The sequence below is a fragment of the Odocoileus virginianus genome, chromosome 13 (assembly GCF_023699985.2).
Source record: "Odocoileus virginianus isolate 20LAN1187 ecotype Illinois chromosome 13, Ovbor_1.2, whole genome shotgun sequence".
NCBI classification, from domain to species: Eukaryota; Metazoa; Chordata; class Mammalia; order Artiodactyla; family Cervidae; genus Odocoileus; species Odocoileus virginianus.
In genome coordinates this window covers 24,841,052-24,863,914 of record NC_069686.1, presented here as the reverse complement: position 1 = coordinate 24,863,914, position 22,863 = coordinate 24,841,052, and the positions used below count along the sequence as shown (strand labels likewise).

General features: G+C 38.6%; 1 protein-coding gene across 1 annotated transcript in view; it reads right to left on the bottom strand.

Moving 5' to 3' along the window:
• COBLL1 (cordon-bleu WH2 repeat protein like 1) overlaps positions 1-22,863 on the bottom strand; it is a 168,664-nt gene that overhangs the window by 25,131 nt on the left and 120,670 nt on the right. Inside the window, exons 7-8 of the mRNA XM_070476123.1 lie at positions 21,543-21,640; positions 21,195-21,431 (exon numbers count right to left, since the gene is read on the bottom strand). Of these exons, the coding sequence (XP_070332224.1) occupies positions 21,195-21,431; positions 21,543-21,640 (335 nt within the window). The remainder of the gene's footprint in view (positions 1-21,194; positions 21,432-21,542; positions 21,641-22,863) is intronic.

The window sequence follows — 22,863 nt, the reverse complement described above, 5'->3', positions numbered from 1 at the left end:
GGATATTTATATTTCTATGGATAAATAATTTAAAATTTGTCAAAATATACATATTTCAGCATCACAAATGTTAAACTATTTTTAATAGCATTTGTGAAGACAGTTGAGGGAATGCATGTTAGAAGGGCAAAGCCATGAATGTCTTGCAGGGAGCACATGTTTTGTAACCTTATTCTGTCAGATTTACCCCCTTCCTCTATTGTACGGGTGTGTAATGAAAGCAAATGGACTTGTGTTTCTAAACCAGCACATGGATCATACAGACTTAAGAACAAAGACCTTTGAAGAGAACATGATCATCACTGCGTGTGACCAGGTCAACTTATGTTAACTATATCACTAGATTCCATGCTGTAATTAATGGTAAGAGCTTACTAAGTTGATGACAAAAATGTAAACTTAACAAATGCTGTAAGATGGGCCACACAGGCTTTTTTAAGGACTAAGAGTGGTGAGTTTAAAAAATAAGCCTCCCAATTAGTGATGAGAATATTACTTTCGTTGTGAGATATGAATGATATTAGCATTCAAAGAATAGCGTGATATACATTTTTTGTTGTCCTATAAGAGAGAGCCGCAAGAGTTGTTAAATTTGTGTGTGTGTGTGTGTGTGTGTGTGTATGTGTGTGTGTTTAGAGGCTGTTAGAAAAGAATTTTAATCAGCTAAGCAGCAGCCAAGAGAAAATCAAACTTGGACTTATTTCGTGTTAATTAAAATATCACTATTAAGATTAAAATAAAGGAACCCCTGGATCCTATATGAAAATATTTCTCTTGGGTAAAAACCTGCAGAAAAAGAAAGGGCATTTAAGGCAGAAGATCTAGGTATTTCTAAATAGACTGTAGCCAAGAAAACTGGCATGTACCTTGGGATACCAGTAGAATAACAGATCCAGTACACAAGCTTTCTAAAAAGTAGACATACTAAACTAATGCAGTTATTTAAGTAAACACATCATGGGTCCCATATAAAATATTAAATAAAAAAGGGTGAGGAAGGGCACTGTGTATTCTTAAGCCCCATTGTGTTCTGTGCACTTCAGGAATATGCTTCTTAATCAACTCCCAGTAGTTCTACTCTTTAATTCATCAGGGTTGAGCTACCCAGGATGTTGAGTGTGAATCTGTCTAATTGGAGAGAAGTTTACAGAGGGTTTGCAAGCTGGAAGAGAGGCAATGTAATGGTTCCCAAACACAGGAGCTCTGGAGTCAATGCCAGGGCTCGCACCAGGAGAGCATAGCATTTACTGTCCCCGCAACCTTCTGCCTCCTCCTCCACAAAGTGGGAAAAGTAACAGTACCTGCTACACTGGGGCTGGATGCTCATGTGGAATGACCTGTGTGAGGCATTGAGTGCTGCACCTAGGACAGGGACCCTGCTCCACAGATAGGAGCTCATGTTAGGGCGCGTAATTTGTCTACTTTCAAGTATGTGAAAGTGTAAATAAGATAAGCAAATGACAGTTGTAATTAGGGGTTAGAGTAAAAAGTACAGATAAAAGGCGGAGAAGGCAATGGCACCCCACTCCAGTACTCTTGCCTGGAAAATCCCATGGACGGAGGAGCCTGGTAGGCTGTAGTCATGGGGTCGAGAAGAGTCAGACACGACTGAGCAGCTTCCCTTTCACTTTTCACTTTCATGCATTGGAGAAGGAAATGGCAACCCACTCCAGTGTTCTTGCCTGGAGAATCCCAGGGACGGGGGAGCCTGGTGGGCTGCCGTCTATGGGGTCGCACAGAGTCGGACACGACTGAAGCGACTTAGCAGCAGCAGCAGCATAAAAGGAGGTATTTAAGACTGGTCCTTTGTTCAGTGCTGGTGGTGGTGGGAGTCCTACTAGAGTCAGTCTCAGTTATAATCGACCTCAAACAACTGCAGGAACTTGTGCTTAGCCCACTGCACAAACCAATTCCACTGTGTGTAAAACTTCACCTTAAGTCACTTCAGGCAGCTTCATCATACCTTCATCATACGTTAAAGGAGTTTAATAAAAGCTAAATGTTTAATACCAGTTTGTTAAATCTTACTGAGGGGGTGTATTAAAGTATATAAATCTGAAATATTTCATACATTTAGTGCAAACATTTAAAATAAAAGAACTGCTTAGAACTGTCTTTAGTTTTTACCAGCTAGCCAAGGTACATTTCCCTTGTTCAAATTATGATGGAAATTTTTAAAAGGAGTTGCTGCTGCTAAGTCGCTTCAGTCATGTCCGACTCTGTGCGACCCCATAGATGGCAGCCCACCAGGCTCCCCCATCCCTGGGATTCTCCAGGCAAGAACACTGGAGTGGATTGCCATTTCCTTCTCTAGTGCATGAAAGTGAAGTCGCTCAGTCGTGTTGGACTCTTAGCGACCCCACGGACTGCAGGCCACCAGGCTCCTCCGTCCATGGGATTTTCCAGGCAAGAGTACTGGAGTGGGTTGCCATTTCTTTCTCCAAAAGGAGTTGAGATCATATTATATTTAAGTCCAGAGGATTTACAAAACAAGAAAACAGAGAGGTTTCCTCTTACTATGGGAAAAATGCTTTGATTAATGATTAGAAATTTCCAATTATTTATTTTAGTTAGAGTCACTAAGTCTGCCTGCCTTCAGCAAAAACTACACCTCTAACAGTAACGTACATCACTGAATTTTATTGTCTGTGAAAAAGAAAAATTACTGCATAAACAGAATTCACTAATGAAAGTGACAAGGTCAAGCTGAAAACCATGCCAGATAGTTAATCCCTCATAATTCACATCCAGATCAGAATTCACTGGTTCAAAATAAAAGTAAATTTAGCTGAAGAAAACAGAATTGAATGGCATTCAATAGATTTACTTAGTACTAGCACTGTAGTAATTATTAAATTACTTATTAATCACAGTTGAATTATAAGACGTGGATCACTGAAATCAATATATTCTAATTAAAAGAGAAGAATACAAATAGGAAAATAAAAAGACTAAATCAAAGGATGGGAATACAGTGATTCAACTTCAATGACATTATTAAATGTTTCTATTAGAAGCTTTTGGATTTTAGTTTGTTTATAATACGATTTTCCATGTAAGGTGGGGTTGGGTTAGAAAGAACTTAAGCAATCTCTTAAAACTGTCTTAAAACTCATATAATTTTCTTTTCTTCTTTAGGCACAGATTCCCATTATCCTTCTCCAATTTGGACACTCTCAATAAATGCTGTAAAATATTATAATACCTTATAATTGACATTAGGTTTTCCTAATTTACTAGGGATTAATCATTTCTATCCTAATGACTAAATTTCCATTTAACTGAAGGTCATGCTTTAACTTTTTTTTTTTTTTTTTTAAGCCAGAACCACGGTTTTCAGGACCTTAGTTCACTGACCAACAACTGAACTCTGCAGTGAAAACATGGAGTCCTAACCCCTGGACCGCCAGGGAATTCCTAACTCTTAACTCTTGATAGAATTCTAAAATACTTTTACAACTTAAACAACAAATCAATTTTCTTAAACATAACTATTATACCAGAGTGAGTGTAATATAGAAGTATAAGATGTTCTATTGAATTTCAAAATAGGCAAAGCTCTGAAGATAGATTTTTCTTATTACAAAGAAATCAATTTTATTATTGATTTGATCATAAAGTTAGCACAATCTCCCATAAGATTCAAACAATGCATATGTTGACAAGGGAAAAAAAAAAAAAAGAAACATCACTGTAAAATCTCAGTAAATACAGGTTACCAACTAGAAATTTTGTTGTCCAACCTTTACCTTATACCTGCATACACTCACTCAGATAAATGCACACACGCTTTGACTTGTACTGGATGAAAGCATACATGCCAGTTTCTTTGTCTATGATGATTTTTCACACAGCATACTATCTTTTAGTGGGTCTAGAGCAAGTTTATTTTGCTGCCTTGAATCCTGCTTTTTCTAGACCCTTTTCCCCCTTGGGCAGCACTTTGCCAAGACTCCTAAACATTTAGAACTTATATATTCTATTTTTTTATTCTCTCTGTAATCCTGTTTTAAGATCCTTCATTGACAGCACTGAAAGTCTAAGCTTGCTTTAGTCAACTGAGATTTTAAAAAGTCATATCAGTGAAGAAGTATAAGAAATAGGGGTGATATTCCAGGTATCAGACAACTATAATTAGGGAAAGGAGAAATAGGGAAGCAGTCTCAGAGGCTGGAACTCTCAAATCCACAGTTATATAAGCAGGCATCTATTCTGCTAATTTTCATGGTGTTTCTATCAATCCCCCGAAATAAATTCTACAAGGAGTAGCAATGAGATTGGAGCTAGATCCACTTACAGGTGTCTAAATGACTATCACCACCTTTCACTTGTGACTTTTGGAGTTAACTAACAAGTTAAATCTCTTCAGAGGATTTTGAGTGGCCAAGCCTGCCAAAGCATTGGTCTTAGAATCATCTAGTTTTAAACCCACTGTTCAGTTCAGTTCAGTCACTCAGTCTTGTCTGACTCTTTGTGACCCCATGGACTGCAGCATGCCAGGCCTCCCTGTCCATCACCAACTCCAAGAATTTACTCAAACTGATGTCCACTGAGTTGGTGATGCCATTCAACCATCTCATCCTCTGTTGTCCCCTTCTCCTCCCACCTTCAATCTTTCCCAGCATCAGGGTCTTTTCAAATGAGTCAGTTCTTCGCATCAGGTGGCCAAAGTATTGGAGTTTCAGCTTCAGCATCAGTCCTTCCAATGAATACCCAGGACTGATTTCCTTTAGGATGGACTGGTTGGATCTCCTTGCAGTCCAAGGGACTCTCAAGAGCCTTCTCCAACACCACAGTTCAAAAGCATCAATTCTTCTGCACTAAGCTTTCTTTCTAGTCCAACTCTCACATCCATACATGACTACAGGAAAAACCATAGCTTTGACTAGACGGACTTTTGTTGGCAAAGTAATGTCTCTGCTTTTTAATATGCTGTCTAGGTTGGCCATAGCTTTTCTTCCAAGGAGCAAGCGTCTTTTAATTTCATGGCTGCAGTCACCATCTGCAGTGATTTTGGAGCCCAAAAAGATAAAGTCTGTCACTGTTTCCACTGTTTCCCCATCTATTTGCCATGAAGTGATGCAAAGTGAAGTGAAGTGAAGTGATGGGACCAGATGCCATGATCTTAGTTTTCTGAATGTTGAGCTTTAAGCCAACTTTTTCACTCTCCTCTTTCACTTTCATCAAGAGGCCCTTTAGTTTTTCTTTGCTTTCTGCCATAAGGGTGGTGTCATCTGCATATCTGAGATTACCGATTTTTCTCCCAGCAATCTTGATTCCAGCTTGAGCTTCATCCAGCCCAGCATTTCTCATGATGTACTCTGCATATAAGTTAAATGAGCATAGTGACAATATACAGGCTTGATGTACTCTTTCCCTATTTGGAACCAGTCTGTTGTTTCATGTCCAGTTCTAACTGTTGCTTCCCGACCTGCATACAGATTTCTTAAGAAGCAGGTCAAGTGTTCTGGTATTCCCATCTCTTGAAGAATTTTCCACAGTTTGTTGTGATCCATACAGTCAAAGGCTTTAGCATAGTCAATAAAACAGAAGTACATGTTTTTCTGGAACTCTCTTGCTTTTTTGATGATCTAACAGATGTTGGCAATTTGATCTCTGGTTCCTCTGCCTTTTCTAAATCCAACTTGACCATCTGGAGGTTCTCAGTTCATGTACTGTTGAAGCCTCACTTGGAGAATTTTGAGCATTACTTTGCTAGCTTGTGAGATGAGTGCAATTGTGTGGTAGTTTGAGCATTCTTTGGCATTATCTTTCTTTGGGATTGGAATGAAAACTGACCTTTTCCAGTCCTGTGGCCATAGCCGAGTTTTCCAAATTTACTGATATAACAGCGGGAGACTCACTCTTAGTCAATGATAATAACATCTGTGTTGTCTGGTTAACAGACTCATTAACCTGAACATATCTTCCTCAAATTTTATTACCTTCAGCCTCTTTTAAGGGATGCCCAAAACACATGTGTTGACTTTTTGTTTTACAATCAAGAGTTCAGGGAGAAGGATCTCAGTTAGCCCATGATTTATTTTGCTATCCTTTTTCAGGGTTCAAAAATCTTTAGATGAGTAATACCAAGACTAGATATCACTGTCTAGGGTAACACCGACCAAACCAAAGATCCCTACAACAGAGCACTTTCATTTGTTAAAGCCCGATTTTTTTTTTTTAAAGCCCGATTTTAAACGACAACAACAACTTTAACAAAACACAATTTTATATTACTAGAATTGAAAAAGACTTTTGGAAATTTTGTTACAAAATCTTATTCTACAGAGGAGAAACCCAAGCCACAAAGTTCAATGGCTTGTCTTCAAGGTAGAAGATGGTGAAGAAGACAATGAGAAAAATGACCCCAAAACAAAGAAGAATATAAGAGACTTCTGGTAGATCCAAGACTGTCTCTCAAGCCAGGCTAGGGTTTCTTCTGCCGCAAAGTAATTCTTTCCAGCCCTCTCTACACACATCAGAATAAAACTAAAACACAAATTTTACAACCTGTGTTACGTCTGTTCTTGCAACCGTTTTATATTTCTCTCCCTCAGGCAATCTGCTTCCATTTTATCAACCCTCCAGTTCTTTGAGAAAGTATGTAACCAAGTCTTATTAGTGGTAATCCCTTACTTATAACATTTTTTAAATGCCTGAACATATGGGCCTAACTAGTATATCTTGAATAAAAAAAGACAAGATGAACCAGGAGAAAGCAGAGATCAGGATCAAGTTAAAAAGAGGATGGTGGTAACTATGGTTCTCTGTGGTCATAGTGATCAAGACAGAGGGGTGTCCAGAGGCAGGCAGATTACTCTACAGGTAACTGAATTAGGGTCTCTACCAGAGTAAAGGAGCAATCAAGGGAACAAGCTAGGAAAGCTCAGTTCATCCCAGAAGAGAGTTCAGACTGCATGGCCGGCATTATCCAAGTGACCCCACCATTGTATTACTGCAGCCTGCGGAAAGGGGCCAGCTTCCCTCTACCCTGACCTCTGTTAATATGCTGGTTACTAGAGAAAGGCATGTCTTTAGAACCATGTAGGACTTCCCTTGTGGCTCAAATGGTAAAGCGTCTGCCTACAACGCGGGAGACCCGGCTTTGATCCCTGGGTCAGGAAGACCCACTGGAGAAGGAAATGGCAACCCACTCCAGTACTCTTGCCTGGAAAATCCCATGGACAGAGGAGCATGGTAGGCTACAGTCCATGGGGTCGCAAAGAGTCAGACACGACTGAGCAACTTCACTTCACTTCATTTCTTAGAACCATGTGGTCCCAAATATCACAGTAGTAGAAAGACTAAGAAAGCTTTGTCTTACAAGAACTTGTAAAGGAAGACCCCTAACATGGATTATTTTCTGACACTTAAAAAAAAAGTTTTGGCTGTACCCTACAGTAGGTGGGACCTTAGTTCCTTGATCAAAGATTGAACCTGTGCCCCCTGCATTGGAAGGCGAAGTCTTAACCACTGGACCACCAGGGTAGTCCCTCAATGATATTTTATTAACTCAGAATATGTACTTTAGAGAGGCAAAGTAGATAAGGAAGTGAAATCCCCACTAATTCCACAAATGACCTTGAATAGTACTGTTCTTTAAAATTTAGCAACTTTATAATGTGCTTAGTTCTTTGCATTTAGGTCAGAGGTAAAGCTGGCAGAAACTTCAAAAATAATTGCTCAGAGGAATGTCATGAGCATTAAATGAATAAAGTGAGCCTTGTCTGAAATATTAGCAAATGTTATATAAACATTAGTCATTATTTCTGCCCTTGTGTGATTATGACCCTTTCAAGATCTGATGAAAACTACAATGCAAAGTATGTCTTGTATCTGGGAAAACCTTAAAAGGGAAAGCAAATTAAATATTTTATTGTGCTGGTATATTTCTCTACTGAATGAAACAAGTAATATTTTTGGAAGTACAGACAGCTGTATACTGTATATCAAGCTGAAAATGCCATGGCAACCACTGTTCCTAGGCAATTGGAGAATTATATGTGTGGTCCACTTTTTATATAATAAGTGGAAAGTGGAGGTGAAAATCAAATGTTATGAGATAACCTGGAGAAAAAAATTAAAAAGGGGTATATTTCTGAAAAATTATAAATATACGCTATTACAACAACCTTAATGACTCTGCATAAAATGACTAGATTAAACTCTAAGTGACGCTAAGACCAAATATATGCTTGCACATTTCATAAATGTATGACAGCCTCTCATCTGTTTGTAAAGCATGATAAATATTAAAAGCTGAAATTGGGTAAAAGATGAAAAATGTCAAGTATTTAAAAAAAAACAAATCAGCTGTTAAAAAACTAACACTCTAGGTATTATATTTCACTTGCATAAGACTATATGGCAAAGAATTTCAGTTTCTCAACATTTGAGTGTTTGTCTGCAGCAGAAAGCAAAATGAGATCAAGTGAAATGCCCAGTCAAAAGCATTCCTTGTTGTGTTTCCAGCCAAAAGTCAATATCCTAAAGAAAATGAGATGTTATGCTAGTAGCCCAGGAAAAGCGGTTTTCTGTTGTATACACACACACATCCAAGCAACAAAGCCACACCAAATGTATGAAGAATTCTCCAAAAGGTTCTTTGGATTCTATGGGTCAAGATTACTACAGCTTCTGTCCAACTCTCCTTCCACTCTTCAAATGTAAAATAAGCATAAAAGGTTAACTTGCCAATAATACTAGGACATCCTTTGGCCACTGATTTTATTAAGTGTGCTCTTCACAGATACTTGGTCAGCAGGCATGGGTCAGAAACTGGATTTCTGAACTTAGTTTCAATCCCAGAACTCTAAGTCACTTTTAAGTCAATACCACTGCATTTCTGACTTCTGTCATGTATGAAGTCAAGGACAACCTTATTTAAAAAATTATATGCATTTTATGCAGTGATACATGTGATCTAGTCCATGAAATGACAGCATGGGCCAGCTCTTACATATGTTGTTGCACAAATGGCATTTCACATCTTCAGGCAGAATCATATTCAAAAAAGGCTTTAAAAGAACCAAGAAAAACTGCCAGAAAATTTCTAATTGGATAGTTTTCTCTTCCAAATGAACTTTTCCATAAAAAACAAGGTATTTCACCTTTACAAGGAAAATGACACTGTAGCAGTGACAGTAAACTATGTAGTCTTCTAAAATATACGCTTTAGAGGGTTAGAAAGAATTTTACATGCAGAAATGTTCCCCCAAAATGTTAGGATAGATTATTTTACTAACTAGGATCATCATTGAATTCTCTTTGGAAACTGCACAACTGGTTGCCAAAATTAGCTCAGAAAATCAACAGCCTTTTATGTGAATATTTTCAGTTGATGCTCCAAAATCACTATCCAAATACCTTAATTTGCCAGTACTGAGAAATGCCTTAGAGGAATGAGGCAAATTATTAAATATAGACTGCCAAAAAGTATAAAATAGATGTGGTTAGCAACATTTTTTCCAAGCTACAGACAGACTGACTTATCTCTAAGCCTAAGGCAAATAAAATATCAGTGATTACTAAAGAACATTAAAATAAAAACTCAAAATGAATAAAACTGTGCTAACTATAAATCACTTTCTCACACGTCACATGTTACTAGCTCTGTTTCCTGGTAGTTCACCCACAAGAGAAGCATTTGCTATTTCTAATATAATGTAACTATTTCCAATATTTTCTTTCTGCTTTATTCAAAGGGTTCTTTGGGGGGAAAAAAACTGGAAAAAATCAGAATGCTATAGTTCTGTTAAACAGCGCACCCTTGTGGTTTATTTTACCACCTAAACAATAAAAATCACAGGACAAGGATGTATCCAAAATTTTCAACGACTTGGAAATTATATTGTCATTTATTTTTTTTCCAGTAATTTTTCCCAGCTTGGCATTACTTCTAACCAGTAAAAACAGTGCCTTCTTAAAATTTCAAATTCAAAACTAAATTGTTAAAACAGATATAAAATGTCTACAGTGATTATGACTATACGCTTTGCTGAATTTCCGGAATATTTTCATCTGATGCTATAAAAAAATTTCAATTCAGGAGTGAATTTCATTTATATGCATTATGTAATGCACACTACATTTTAGTTGTTGGTCCTTAAGCTTTCAACACAACCTTGCCAAAATTCTCACTTCTTTGTAAAAGCTTAGGAAAAATATTGCCAAGAATTATTTGAGCCAATTACTATTAAAAGTAAATGTAAGTCAAGGCTATGGTTTTTCCAGTGGTCATGTATGGATGTAAGAGTTAGACTGTGAAGAAAGCTGAGCGCCAAAGGATTGATGCTTTTGAACTGTGGTGTTAAAGAAGACTCTTGAGAGTCCCTTGGACTGCAAGGAGATCCAACCAATCCATCCTAAATGAGATCAGTCCTGGGTGTTCATTGGAAGGACTGATGCTGAAGCTGAAACTCCAATACTTTGGCCACCTGATGCAAAGAACTGACTCATTGGAAAAGACCCTGATGCTGGGTTAGGATTGGGGGCAGGAGGAGAAGGGGACGACAGAGGATGAGATGGCTGGATGGCATCACCGACTCTATGGACATGAGTTTGAGTAAACTCCGGGAGTTGGTGATAGACAGGGAGGCTTGGCATGCTGCGATTCATGGACATGACTGAGTGACTGAACTGAACTGAAGCAATGTTTAAGTTATCCAAGTACTTCTGAAAATTTACCAGATCTACCCATGAAATACTAGAATTTTGACATTTTCATTGTATATCCCATACCTGATTGTGTGAAACTGTGGTTAAAAGTTTATTAATCAATTCTCTTGAACACCTACTGTGTTACAGAATTTCTCTGGGGAACACAAATCCCATCCTCTGATTGGAAATTTTAAAAGAGAGAATTTAACAATGTTATAAGCTTTAAACAATAAAATAATGTTTATTTTTAGAAGATAGGGTGTCTATCCCATAACATGTTATATCCATCAATGGAATATTATGCAACCTTAAAAAGGGAAGCCTTTTATGTATTGATAAGGATATCCAAAATATATCATTCAATACCAAAAAGCGAGGTATAACATAATACATGTGGCATATGACTGGTTGAGAAATTAAAAATATATGTAGGTTGAATACTGACTTGAATATATATACATATAGTCAGGCTGGAAGAATACACAAGACTGTTATTGATTGCCTTTAGGCATGAGAATTTGGTTGGTTGGCAGCAAGGTTGGAATGGAGAATTTTCACTGTATTTTCTTTTTCATCTTTAGAAATATATATCATAGGAATATACGACCTACACATATACATAAAGTAAACTGAAACATAAAGATTCAAGAGAGACAAATTCAGAGAAAGTAAGATCATCCCATGTTGGAATCTTTAAAAAATTCTTCATGAAGCAGGTAAAGGAAAGGTATAATTTGAATGAGTGAGGAGGAATAAAGATGAAGCTGGGGGAATTACTCTATTCTAAAAGCATAGGGGGGAAAAAAGCATAGGAAACAGGGTTTTTGCACAAGTGATGTCAAATCTTCTGGTTAGAGTTAGAAGCATACTGAAAATGATGAGGAATTAACCAAAAAAAAAAAAAAAAAATAGTGCTTTTGTACAACAACAGAAACCACCAACAAAACGAAAAGGCAACCTGTAGAAAGGGAATATTTGCAAATCATGTATCTCGTAAGGGGCTAATATCCAAAATATATAAGAACTCATACAACTTGATAGCCTAACAAATGCAATTTTAAAAATGGGTAGAGGAACTGAATATTTTTACAAAGATTTACAAATGGTCAATCAGTATTAGAAATGGTATTTAACATCATTAATTATCAGTTCAGTCACTCAGTCGTGCCTGACTCTCTGTGACCCCATGAATCGCAGCACACCAAGCCTCCCTGTCTATCACCAACTCCCGGAGCTTACTCAAACTCATGCCCATCGATTTGGTGATGCCATCCAGCCATCTCATCCTCTGTCGTCCCCTTCTCCTCCTGCCCCCAACCCCTCCCAGCGTCAGGGTCTTTCCCAATGAATCAACTCTGCACATGAGGTGGCCAAAGTACTGGAGTTTCAGCTTCAACATCAGTCCTTCCAATGAACACCCAGGACTGATCTCCTTCAGGATGGACTGGTTGAATCTCCTTGCAGTCCAAGGGACTCTCAAGAGTCTTTTCCAACACTACAGTTCAAAAGCATCCACTTTTCGGCGCTCAGCTTTCTTCACAGTCCAACTCTCACATCCATACATGACCACTGGAAAAACCATAGCCTTGACCAGATGGACCTTTGTTGGCCATGTCTCTGCTTTTTAATATGCTATCCAGGTTGGTCATAACTTTCCTTCCAAGGAGTAAGCGTCTTTTAATTTCATGGCTGCAGTCACCATCTGCAGTAACCTTGCAGCCCAAAAAAATGGTCTGACACTGTTTCCACTGTCTCCCCATCTATTTCCCATGAGGTGATGGGACCAGATGCCACAATCTTAGTTTTCTGAATGTTAAGCTTTAAGCCAACTTTTTCACTCTCCTCTTTCACTTTCATCAAGAGGCTTTTCAGTTCCTCTTCACTTTCTGCCATAAGGGTGGTGTCATCTGCATATGTGAGCTTATTGATATTTCTCCCAGCAATCTTGATTCCAGCTTGTGCTTCTTCCAGCCCAGCGTTTCTCATGATGTACTCTGCATATAAGTTAAATAAGCAGGATGACAATATACAGCCTTTGCGTACTCCTTTTCCTATTTGGAACCAGTGTTGTCCCATGTCCAGTTCTAACTGTTGCTTCCTGACCTGCATATAGGTTTCTCAAGAGGCAGGTCAGGTGGTCTGGTATTCCCATCTCTTTCAGAATTTTCCACAGTTTATTGTGCATCCACACAGTTGAAGGCTTTGGCGTAGTCAATAAAGTAGAAATAGATGTTTTTCTGGAACTCTCTTGCTTTTTTGATGATCCAGTGGCTGTTGGCAATTTGATCTCTGGTTCCTCTGCCTTTTCTAAAACCAGCTTGAACATCTGGAATTTCACAGTTCACATATTGCTGAAGCCTGGCTTGGAGAATTTTGAGCATTACTTTACTACCGTGTGAGATGAGTACAATTGTGCAGTAGTTTGAGCATTCTTTGGGATTGCCTTTCTTAGGGATTGGAATGAAAACTGACCTTTTCCAGTCCTGTGGCCACTGCTGAGTTTTCCAAGTTTGTTGGCATATTGAGTGCAGCACCTTCACAGCATCATCTTTCAAGATTTGAAATAGCTCAACTGGAATTCCATCACATCCACTAGCTTTGTTTGTAGTGATGCTTTCTAAGGCTCACTTGACTTCACATTTCAAGATGTCTGGCTCTAGGTGAGTGATCACACCATTGTGATTATCTGGGTCGTGAAGCTCTTTTTTGTACAGTTCTTCTGTGTATTCTTGCCACCTCTTCTTATTATCTTCTGCTTCTGTTAGGTCCATACCATTTCTGTCCTTTATTGAGCCCATCTTTGTGTGAAATGTTCCCTTGGTATCTCTAATTTTCTTGAAGAGATCTCTAGTCTTTCCCATTCTGTTGTTTTCCTCTATTTCTTTACATTGATCCCTGAGGAAAGCTTTCTTATCTCTCCTGGCTGTTCTTTGGAACTCTGCATTCAAATGGGTATATCTTTCCTTTTCTCCTTTGCTTTTCGCTTCTCTTTGTTTCACAGTACCTACCCACGTTGGTAGGTGCCCAATAGGCTACTGGAGATCAGTGGAGAAATAACTCCAGAAAGAATGAAGGGATGGAGCCAAAGCAAAAACAATACCCAGTTGTGTATGAGACTGGTGATAGAAGCAAGGTCTGATGCTGTAAAGAGCAATATTACATAGGAACCTGGAATGTTAGGTCCATGAATCAAGACAAATAGGGAGTGGTCAAACAGGAGATGGCAAGAGTGAACAGCGACATTTTAGGAATCAGTGAACTAAAATGGACTGGAATGGGTGCATTTAACTCAGATGACCATTATATCTACTACTGTGGGCAAGAATCCCCTAGGAGAAATGGAGTAGCCATCATAGTCAACAAAAGAGTCTGAAATGCAGTACTTGGATGCAATCTCAAAATGACAGAATGATCTCTGTTCATTTCCAAGGCAAACCATTCAATATCACAGTAATCCAAGCCTATGCTTCAACCAGTAACACTGAAGAAACTGAAATTGAACAGTTCTATGAAGACCTACAAGACCTTTTAGAACTAACACCCAAAAAAGATGTCCTTTTCATTGTAGGGGACTGGAATGCAAAAGTAGGAAGTCAAGAAACACCTGGAGTAACAGGCAAATTTGGCCTTGGAGTACAGAATGAAGGAGGGCAAAGGCTAATAGAGTTTTGCCAAGAGAACGCACTGGTCACAGCAAACACCCTCTTCCAACAACACAAGACTTTACACATGGACATCACCAGATGGTCATCACCGAAATCAGACTGATTATATTCTCTGCAGCCAAAGATGAAGCGCTATACAGTCAGCAAAAACAAGACCAGGAGCTGACTGTGGCTCAGATCATGAACTTCTTATTGCCAAATTCAGACTTAAACTGAAGAAAGTAGGGAAAACCACTAGACCATTCAGGTATGACATAAATCAAATCCCTTATAACTATACATTAATCATCAGGGAAGTGAAAATCAAAATTACAGTAAGATACCATGTCATACTTGTTAGAATGGCTATTATCAAGACTATAACAGATATGTGCTGACAAGAATGTTAAGAAAAGAGAATCCTTGTGTGCTCTTGGTAGGAACATAAATTGGTGCCGCCACTATGGAAAACAGTTTGGAGGTCAGTGAAATAATTAAAAATAGAAACTACCATATGATCCAGCAATTGCATTTCTGGATATGTATTCAAAGGAAACAAAAATAGGATATTAAAGAGTTACCTACCCTCCCATGTCACAATAGCCAAGACACAGAAACACTCTAAGTGTCCATGTATGGATAAATGGACAAAGATGTGATAAGTTAAATATGTGTATTTATATATATATATATATGTATATATATATATATATATATGATACACACACATATGCACATGCACAGGAATATTATTCAGCCATGAGAAAGAAGGAACTCCTGCCATTTGTAACAACATAGATGGACCTTCGGGGCATTACAGTAAACGAAATAAGCCAAAGACTGGTAAATATTGCATGGTATCTAAAAATCAAACTGAGTAGAAGAGGTTACCTGGGGCTGGGGGGATGGGGGGATAGAGATAAATTGATAAAAGAGGACAAACTTTCAACTAGAAGATGAAGAAGATCGGAGGATCTAACTGAAACATAGTGACTATAGTTGACAACACTATTATATAATGGAAATTTGCTAAGACAGAACTTAAATGTTCATACCAAAAAAAACCCTGATAATATGTGAAGTGATGGGCATGTTAATTAAATAGATAGTCGGAATTCTTTCACAACGTATTTCAAATTGCCACAATGTATTTAAATAGCTTACAATTTTGTCAATTATACCTCAAAATAACTAGAAAGAAAGAAAGAAAGGGGAGAGAGGAAGGGAGATGTGTATAGAGCCTTTCACACCCACCAAACTGTGTGTGGAGGGCCTTAAATGCCTGGAAAATGACAGCCATCTATCCAAAGTTTCTGAACTGAAAAGTGACAATTATAAAATATGAATGTGGCAGCTTGCCGCATCCTTCATATTGTGAAGACAAGAAGGGGCAAGACAAGCTAAGTACTGACCTTCTCCTTACATTCCTGGCCCTGGACTTCCCTGGGGCATGGCTCTAGCAGAGGGAATAGGAGAAAGGGACAAGGAGACATGTGAAGAGAAATTGAATGGTTAGTCACTAAGTGGATGTGGAAAGAAAAAGAAAGAACATCAGAGATCATCTTGAGCTTTTCAAACTGGGAGAAAAAAGTGACATTGATTTTACATACATTGATATCCAGATGGTCAATGCCCAAATAAGACTGATTATATTCTTTGCAGCCGAAGATGAAGAAGCTCTATACAGTCAGCAAAAACAAGACCAGGAGCAGACTGGGGCTCAGGTCATCAGCTCCTTATTGCAAAATTCAGGCTCAAATTGAATAAAGTAGGGAAAACCACCAGGCCACTCAGGTATGACCTAAATCAAATCTCTTATAAGTGGAGGTGATGAATAGATTCAAGGAACTCGATCTGGTAGACAGAGTGCCTGAAGAATTATGGATGGAGGTTCCTAACATTGTATAGAAGATGATGACCAAAACCATCCCCAAGAAAAAGAAATGCAAGAAGGCAAAATGGTTGTCTGAGGAGGCCTTACAAATAGCTGAAAAAAGAAGAGAAAGAGAAAGATATACCCACCTGAATGCAGAGTTCTAGAGAATAGCAAGAAGAGATAAGAAAGCCTTCATAAGCAAACAATGCAAAGGAATAGTGGAAAACAATAGAATGGGAAAGACTGGAGATCCCTTTAAGAAAACTGGGGATAACAAGGAAACATTTCATATAAAGTTGGGCACAATAAAGGACAGACACAGCAAGGATGTAATGGAAGCAGAAGAGATTAAGAAGAGCAGCAAGAATACACAAAAGAACTGTACAAAAAAGGTTTTAATGACCCAGATAACCAAAATGGTGTGGTCACTCACCTAGAGTCAGAATCCTGGAGTGTGAAGTCAAGTGGGCCTTAGGGAGCATGACCACAAACAAAGCTAGTAGAGGTGATGGAATTCCAGTTGAGCTCTTAATCCTAAAACATGCTGCTGCTAAAGTGCTGCACTCAATGTGTCAGCAAATTTGGAAAATGCATTAGTGGCCACAGGACTGGAAAAGGTCAGTTTTCATTCTAATCCCAAAGAATGTTCAAATTACTGCACAAGTGCATTCATTTCACATGCTAGCAAGAGTACATTCAAAATCCTTCAAGCTAAGCTTCAGCAGTACATGAACTGAGAACCTCCAGATGGACAAGCTGGATTTAGGAACCAGAGATCAAATTGCCAACATCTGCTGGATCACAGAAAAAGCAAGGGAATTCCAAAAAATATCTGCTTCATTGACTGTGCTAAAGCCTTTGATGGTGTGGATAACAACCAACTGGGAAATTCTTAGAGACAGGAATATTAGACCACCTTACCTGTCGTCTGAGAATACTGAATACGGGACAAGAAGCAATAGAACTGGACATGAAACAACAGACTGGTTCAAAGCTGGGAAAGGAATATATAAAGGCTGTATATTGTCTCTCTGCTTATTTAACTTTCATGCAGAGTACATCATGTGAAATGCTGGGCTGGATGAGGCACAAGCTGGAATCAATCAGCTTGGAGAAATATCAATGGTCTCAGAGATGCAGATGATACCACTTTACTGAGAGAAAGGGAAGAAGAACTAAAGAGCCTCTTGATGAAGGTGACAGAGAAGAGTGAAAAAGCTGGCTTAAAACTCAACATTAAAAAAAAATGAAGATCATAGCATCCTGTCTCATCACTTGATGGCAAATAAATGGGGGAAAACTGGAAACAGTGACAGATTTTATTTTCTTGGGCTCCAAAATCACTGTAGTGACTGCAGTCATAAAATTAATAGAAGCTTGCTGCTTGGAAGAAAAGTTATGGCAAACCTAGACAGCATATTAAAAAGCAGAGACATCACTTGGCTGACAAAGGTCTGTATAGTCAAAGCTATGGTTTTTCCAGTAGTCATGTATGGATGTGAGAGTTGGACCATAAAGAAGGCTGAGTGCTGAGGAATTGATGCTTTCAAACTGTAGTGCTGGAGAGGACTCTTGAGAGTCCCTTGGACTGCAAGGAGATCAAACCAGTCAATCCTAAAGGAAATCAACCCTGAATATTCATTGGAAGGACTGATGCTGAAGCTCAATACTTTGGCCACCTGATACAAACAGCTGACTCCTTGGAAAAGGCCCTGATGCTGGGAAAGATTGAGGGCAAAAGGAGAAAGGGGTGACAGATGAGATGGTTGGATGGCATTACTGACTCAACAGACATGAGTCTGAGTAACTTCAGGAGATAGTGAAGGACAGGGAAGCCTGGTGTGCTGCAATTCATGGGGTCCCAAAGAGCTGGACATGATTTAGCAACTAAACAACAACCAGACAGTGAGGAGTCAGTAAGCAACCATGAGTTCAAACTGCAAGGGGAATGATAACTGAGACTGGAATATAAAGCTGATGTATTCATTTCCTAGACTGCCAGAACAAATGACCATGACTGGGCAGCTTCAGCCAACAGAAACATATTCTGCTGCAGTTCTGGAAGCTAGCAGTCTGAGATCAAGGTGTCAGCAGGACCACATCCCTCAGAAGCCGGTGGGGAAGAGTCCGTCCTTGCCCCCTCTAGGCTCCTGGCATTCCTTGGCTTGAGGCAGTGCCATGCAACCTCCCTCTGTCATCACATCACCTCTCCTTTGTGTCTTCGTGCCTGAGTCTTCCCTGGTGGTTCAGTGGTAAAGAATCTGCCTGCCGATGCTGGAGATGTGGGTTCCATTCTGGGTCGGAACGATCCCCTGGAGAAGGAAACGGAAACCCACTCCAGTGTTCTTGCCTAGAAAATCCCATGGACAGAGGTATCTGGTGGGCTACAGTCCAGGGGGCCGCCAAGAGTTGGACACGGCTGAGTGACTAAACAGCATTCCCCTCTTGCTGTTGCAACAACACCAGTCACTGGATTGGGCCCAGCTTAAGTCCAGGACTTTCTCATCTCTAGATCTTTGGCTTGGACTTATCTTTTGGGGGGATGTTATTCCAAACACTGCAGCTGAGAACTCAACAAAGAATAGATGTTTCCTCTGAAAGAGCAGACATAGATGAAGATCATGGATTCAGGTACCTCCAAGTTTAGAAAATGGGTAAAGAAGTTGTGGGGGAAGAAAAGAAGAGAGCTGAGCTATAAGAAGAGAAATAGGGCCATTTGGAAGAGAGAAAAAACAAGACCAAAGGGTGATCTATCCCACTGAATATGGCAAAGAAGTTAAGGAAATACGTGGCAAGATGCCTTGGAAGGCATGAACTCATAGGAGCATGAACGTGTGCATGTCCACACACTCACACATACACAGAGAACCACGGCTTCACTGTTAAGAATTTTTGTAATGAATAAATTTTTTAAAATGATTTTTCAGCTTCTCTAGGGAAAAATAAATAATTACAGATCCTGCTAAACAATACATCAAAGAACTAACCAGATGTCCAGATCAAAGGAAAAAATAATTAGAAAATTATATAAAAATGTCTAATTTTCCAAAGGCAACAAACTAAAAAAAAAAATAGCCTTGAACATGGGGGCATCAACTGGTCACAGAACAGAGAGTGAGAATCAAAAGAAATGGTTTTTTGGTGAGGTCATTGGTAGTACAGCCTAGAATTTTAAGAAGCTGACTTTTAGAAAGACAATGTAGACCTCTTCAGGCTCCAAACACAAAGGAGGTTTACTGTAATAGATTGGATGAAGTCATCTGGAAAGGTTTGTGAGCAGGGGCAAAGATGTATTTCTATATAAAGGAACAGACAGACTTTGGTAACCACTCAAGAGTGTAATAATTTATACTGTTACAGTACGGTTTTATGGTAATTAAAAATATAAAATGATCCTGAAAGTGCTACCTTTTAAATGACTTGCTATGAAGAAGTGCAAACTAGTTATGGTCACAAAATGAAGTCTCTGACCCTGACGTGGGGTCCCTGCTTCTCTCGATGTTTCAATCTCTGTTTCTTGCACATGCCCAGACTCACCAACAGTCCTCACATTCCTTGCATCTTTCAACAGGAACAGGGTTCCTCTTGTCTGTCTAATACACTGCCACACATTTTTAAAGATTGAACCCAACCACCAAGCATTTGCCCTGGAAAACTCTGCAGTAAATGATTCTATAATTTGAAAAAATAACTATCCTTCTGATGTGTAAGATGAGATTTTATACCACAGCCATTTGACAAGAGAGCCTTATAGAAATAATAAGACAGCTTAATAAATGACTTTCCAAGTAACTACTGAGCTTCAGCATTTTTTAAGTTCATTTCTATCTAATCCAGTTGCTACTTTCTAAAGACACATATGACAGTTTATAAATTACAATTTAAAACTATAGTTAAAATATCTCTAAGATTAAAAAATACAGAAAACTTTATTAGTTGAGAAGGGTTAATTTCTTGAGCATTGAATTTACTAACTTTCTAAGGAGGAAACAAAATCCTTCAACTAGACACAAGAAAACTGAGTTTCTCAAATACCTCAAAATAAAATTTGCTCTCAAAGTTAACTTAAAACAACTGTCAACTCCAAGCAACAAAATATATGGTCTCATGTTCAATCACAGTTACTTAAAACGTCAAATATAATTCACCTGAATAAAGCAAAGAATGTACAGACATTACAGACATGAAAAGTTGCTTGCAAGTAGATCTCAACAAAATAGCATGTTCCAGGAAAATTTGGGATTAGAGAGACGTAATAGTGAGAATGTTTGGGAAAAAGGTATACCTAGAACAGTGCCTTGAACATCAAAGTATATGATAGTAACTGTAGTATTTTATATAAAGACTTTTTTATAACAGAGTATATATGTATCAGGTCAAGACCTGACTATACGTAGTTAGAAACCCATGAAAGTAACATAAAGATTGTGTTGCTGTTAACAAAAAGAAAAAAAGTTGTGTTCAAAAATAAATATTTCCTTTCCTAATACATGCATCAAACAAGAACCTCCAGCTGGGCCTTAATAAACCAGGACTTCAAGGTTTACAGATGATGTATTTGCTTGTATATAAAAGCTACTTCAAATAGACATATTTTATTCTTTACTGCACTTCAGAACTATACATAGGGACTCTCTTCATAGTACCAATGCTGTTAGGAACTAGTTATTCATCTAGTTACATATGAGTAAATGTTCCTATTAGCAGCCTATGTGGAAAAGGACAAGTTAGTTAAAAGGAAAAATGGATGGTCCCCTTCCCCATCTTAAGTGAGTGAAGTCACTCAGTCGAGTCCGACTCTTCACGGCCCCACGGACTACAGCCTGCCAGGCTCCTCCGTCCATGGAATTTTCCAGGCAAGAGTACTGGAGTGGATTGCCATTTCCTTCTCCGGGGGATCTTTCCAACCCAGGGATCAAACCCAGGTCTCCTGCATTGCAAGCAGATGCTTTACCATCTGAGCCACCAGGGAAGCCCCATCTTAAAAATACAAACAAAATAAAGGTACATACCTCCTCTGTTTCATCCACACTCGGGGATTTCACCATACAAGAAGCTGGCCTCTCCTGGATGTGCGCGAGGTCCTGGGGGGCACTCTGAGACCCGGGCATTGGAGGCAGTGGGGCACGTCTCTTCTTGGGGGCATCCGATGGCAGGGTGTTTGAAATATACTGTTTGGAAATGGTATTGCTCTTTGTAAAAGTTGGCCGGTGCTTACTTACTAGAGGAGTCGCAGGGGCACTGACAGTCTAATACAGAATGAAAAGGCAAAATCTACAGGTAATTCCATGGTAAAAAGCACATGCAATTAAAAACAGATTAGAAGAATCTTATAAAATACTACATAAGAAAATACGTACTTGCTCCCGTTTTTTCTTACTGCGTTGAAATAAGCTGAAAAACCCTTTACTTTCTTTATCCTTCATAAGTTCTAGGTTTTGTGATATTTGGCAGGACTCTAAAATAGAAAAAAAGCACCTTACTTTTGTTCACAGGGTTATACGTTCACTTCTGAGGTTTCTCTGGATTACTTTTCCTTGATAATTGTATTTAATGATAAAAGCTACTAGCTATGGTCTATTATGAACCAGGCACTCTGCTAGGCACCTCATATTTTAATTAACTCTCAAAGCAGCAAGCACATTTAGTATTACTGTTCCTGTTCCATAGTAGGGAAAACTGAAGCTTAAAGAAACTAATATACATACTTGGGGCAAAGGTCAGGAAATGACAGCTGGGACATAAGCCCATTTCGTAGTGACTCAGAGTCTGTTTTATACACAACTACCAACATTTTAGAAGTAAAAAGGACACTTTTTACTTTTCAAAGGGTGCTGTAAAAAAGATGTTGTTATCATACAGTTTGTCTCTTTGTTGATTTTGAATTATACTTTTTTGTCTCAGAGCTAAACTATCATGAAGTATTTAATTCTCCAAAGCATGATTCATTATAATTACTTAGCATTCTGTTAAATTTAAAATTTTTATTTCTGTAATCCAATGGTTCTCAACTGAGGGTGATTTTGCACAGACAAACACACACACACACACACACACACATTCACCCAAAGACATTTAACAATGTCTAGGGACAATTTTGGTTGTCACAACTGAATTAGGGTGAAGAGAATGTGCTATTGGGATCTACTGGGTACAGGCTAGTGATGCTACTAAATAATACTGTAAAGCACAAGACAGCCCCCCAACAACAAAGAATTATCCAGCCCCAAATGTCAATAGTGCTGAAATTAAACCATATTTTAATCAGAATGGCAAATGTCAAACCTCAATGTTGCATAGGTAACATTTCATTTTCTAACCAGTATTCTCTAATGTCAACTGAAAGGGCCTACAAACAACAAATCCAGTACCCCTGAGTCACCCTGGCCCAGACTGTTTCTAAATCCCATTTCCCACTAAAAGGAACCATCTCAGGAACCAATATGATACGGTTTCTCCTTGCCACAGTCAGGACAATTTGGACATCGTAAGAATAACTCAATAAAATGAAACATAGCACACATGTTTAATTCCAAGAATTCATAATAATACTAAAAAGTAACTGATTCTCATTGACCATTATTTTAAAAACTAAGGGAAAGAATCACATTTTATCCTGGGTTTTCTGAATGAATCCTATCGAGAGAGACAAATAGCTGACATAGGAAAACTGGCTTTTTA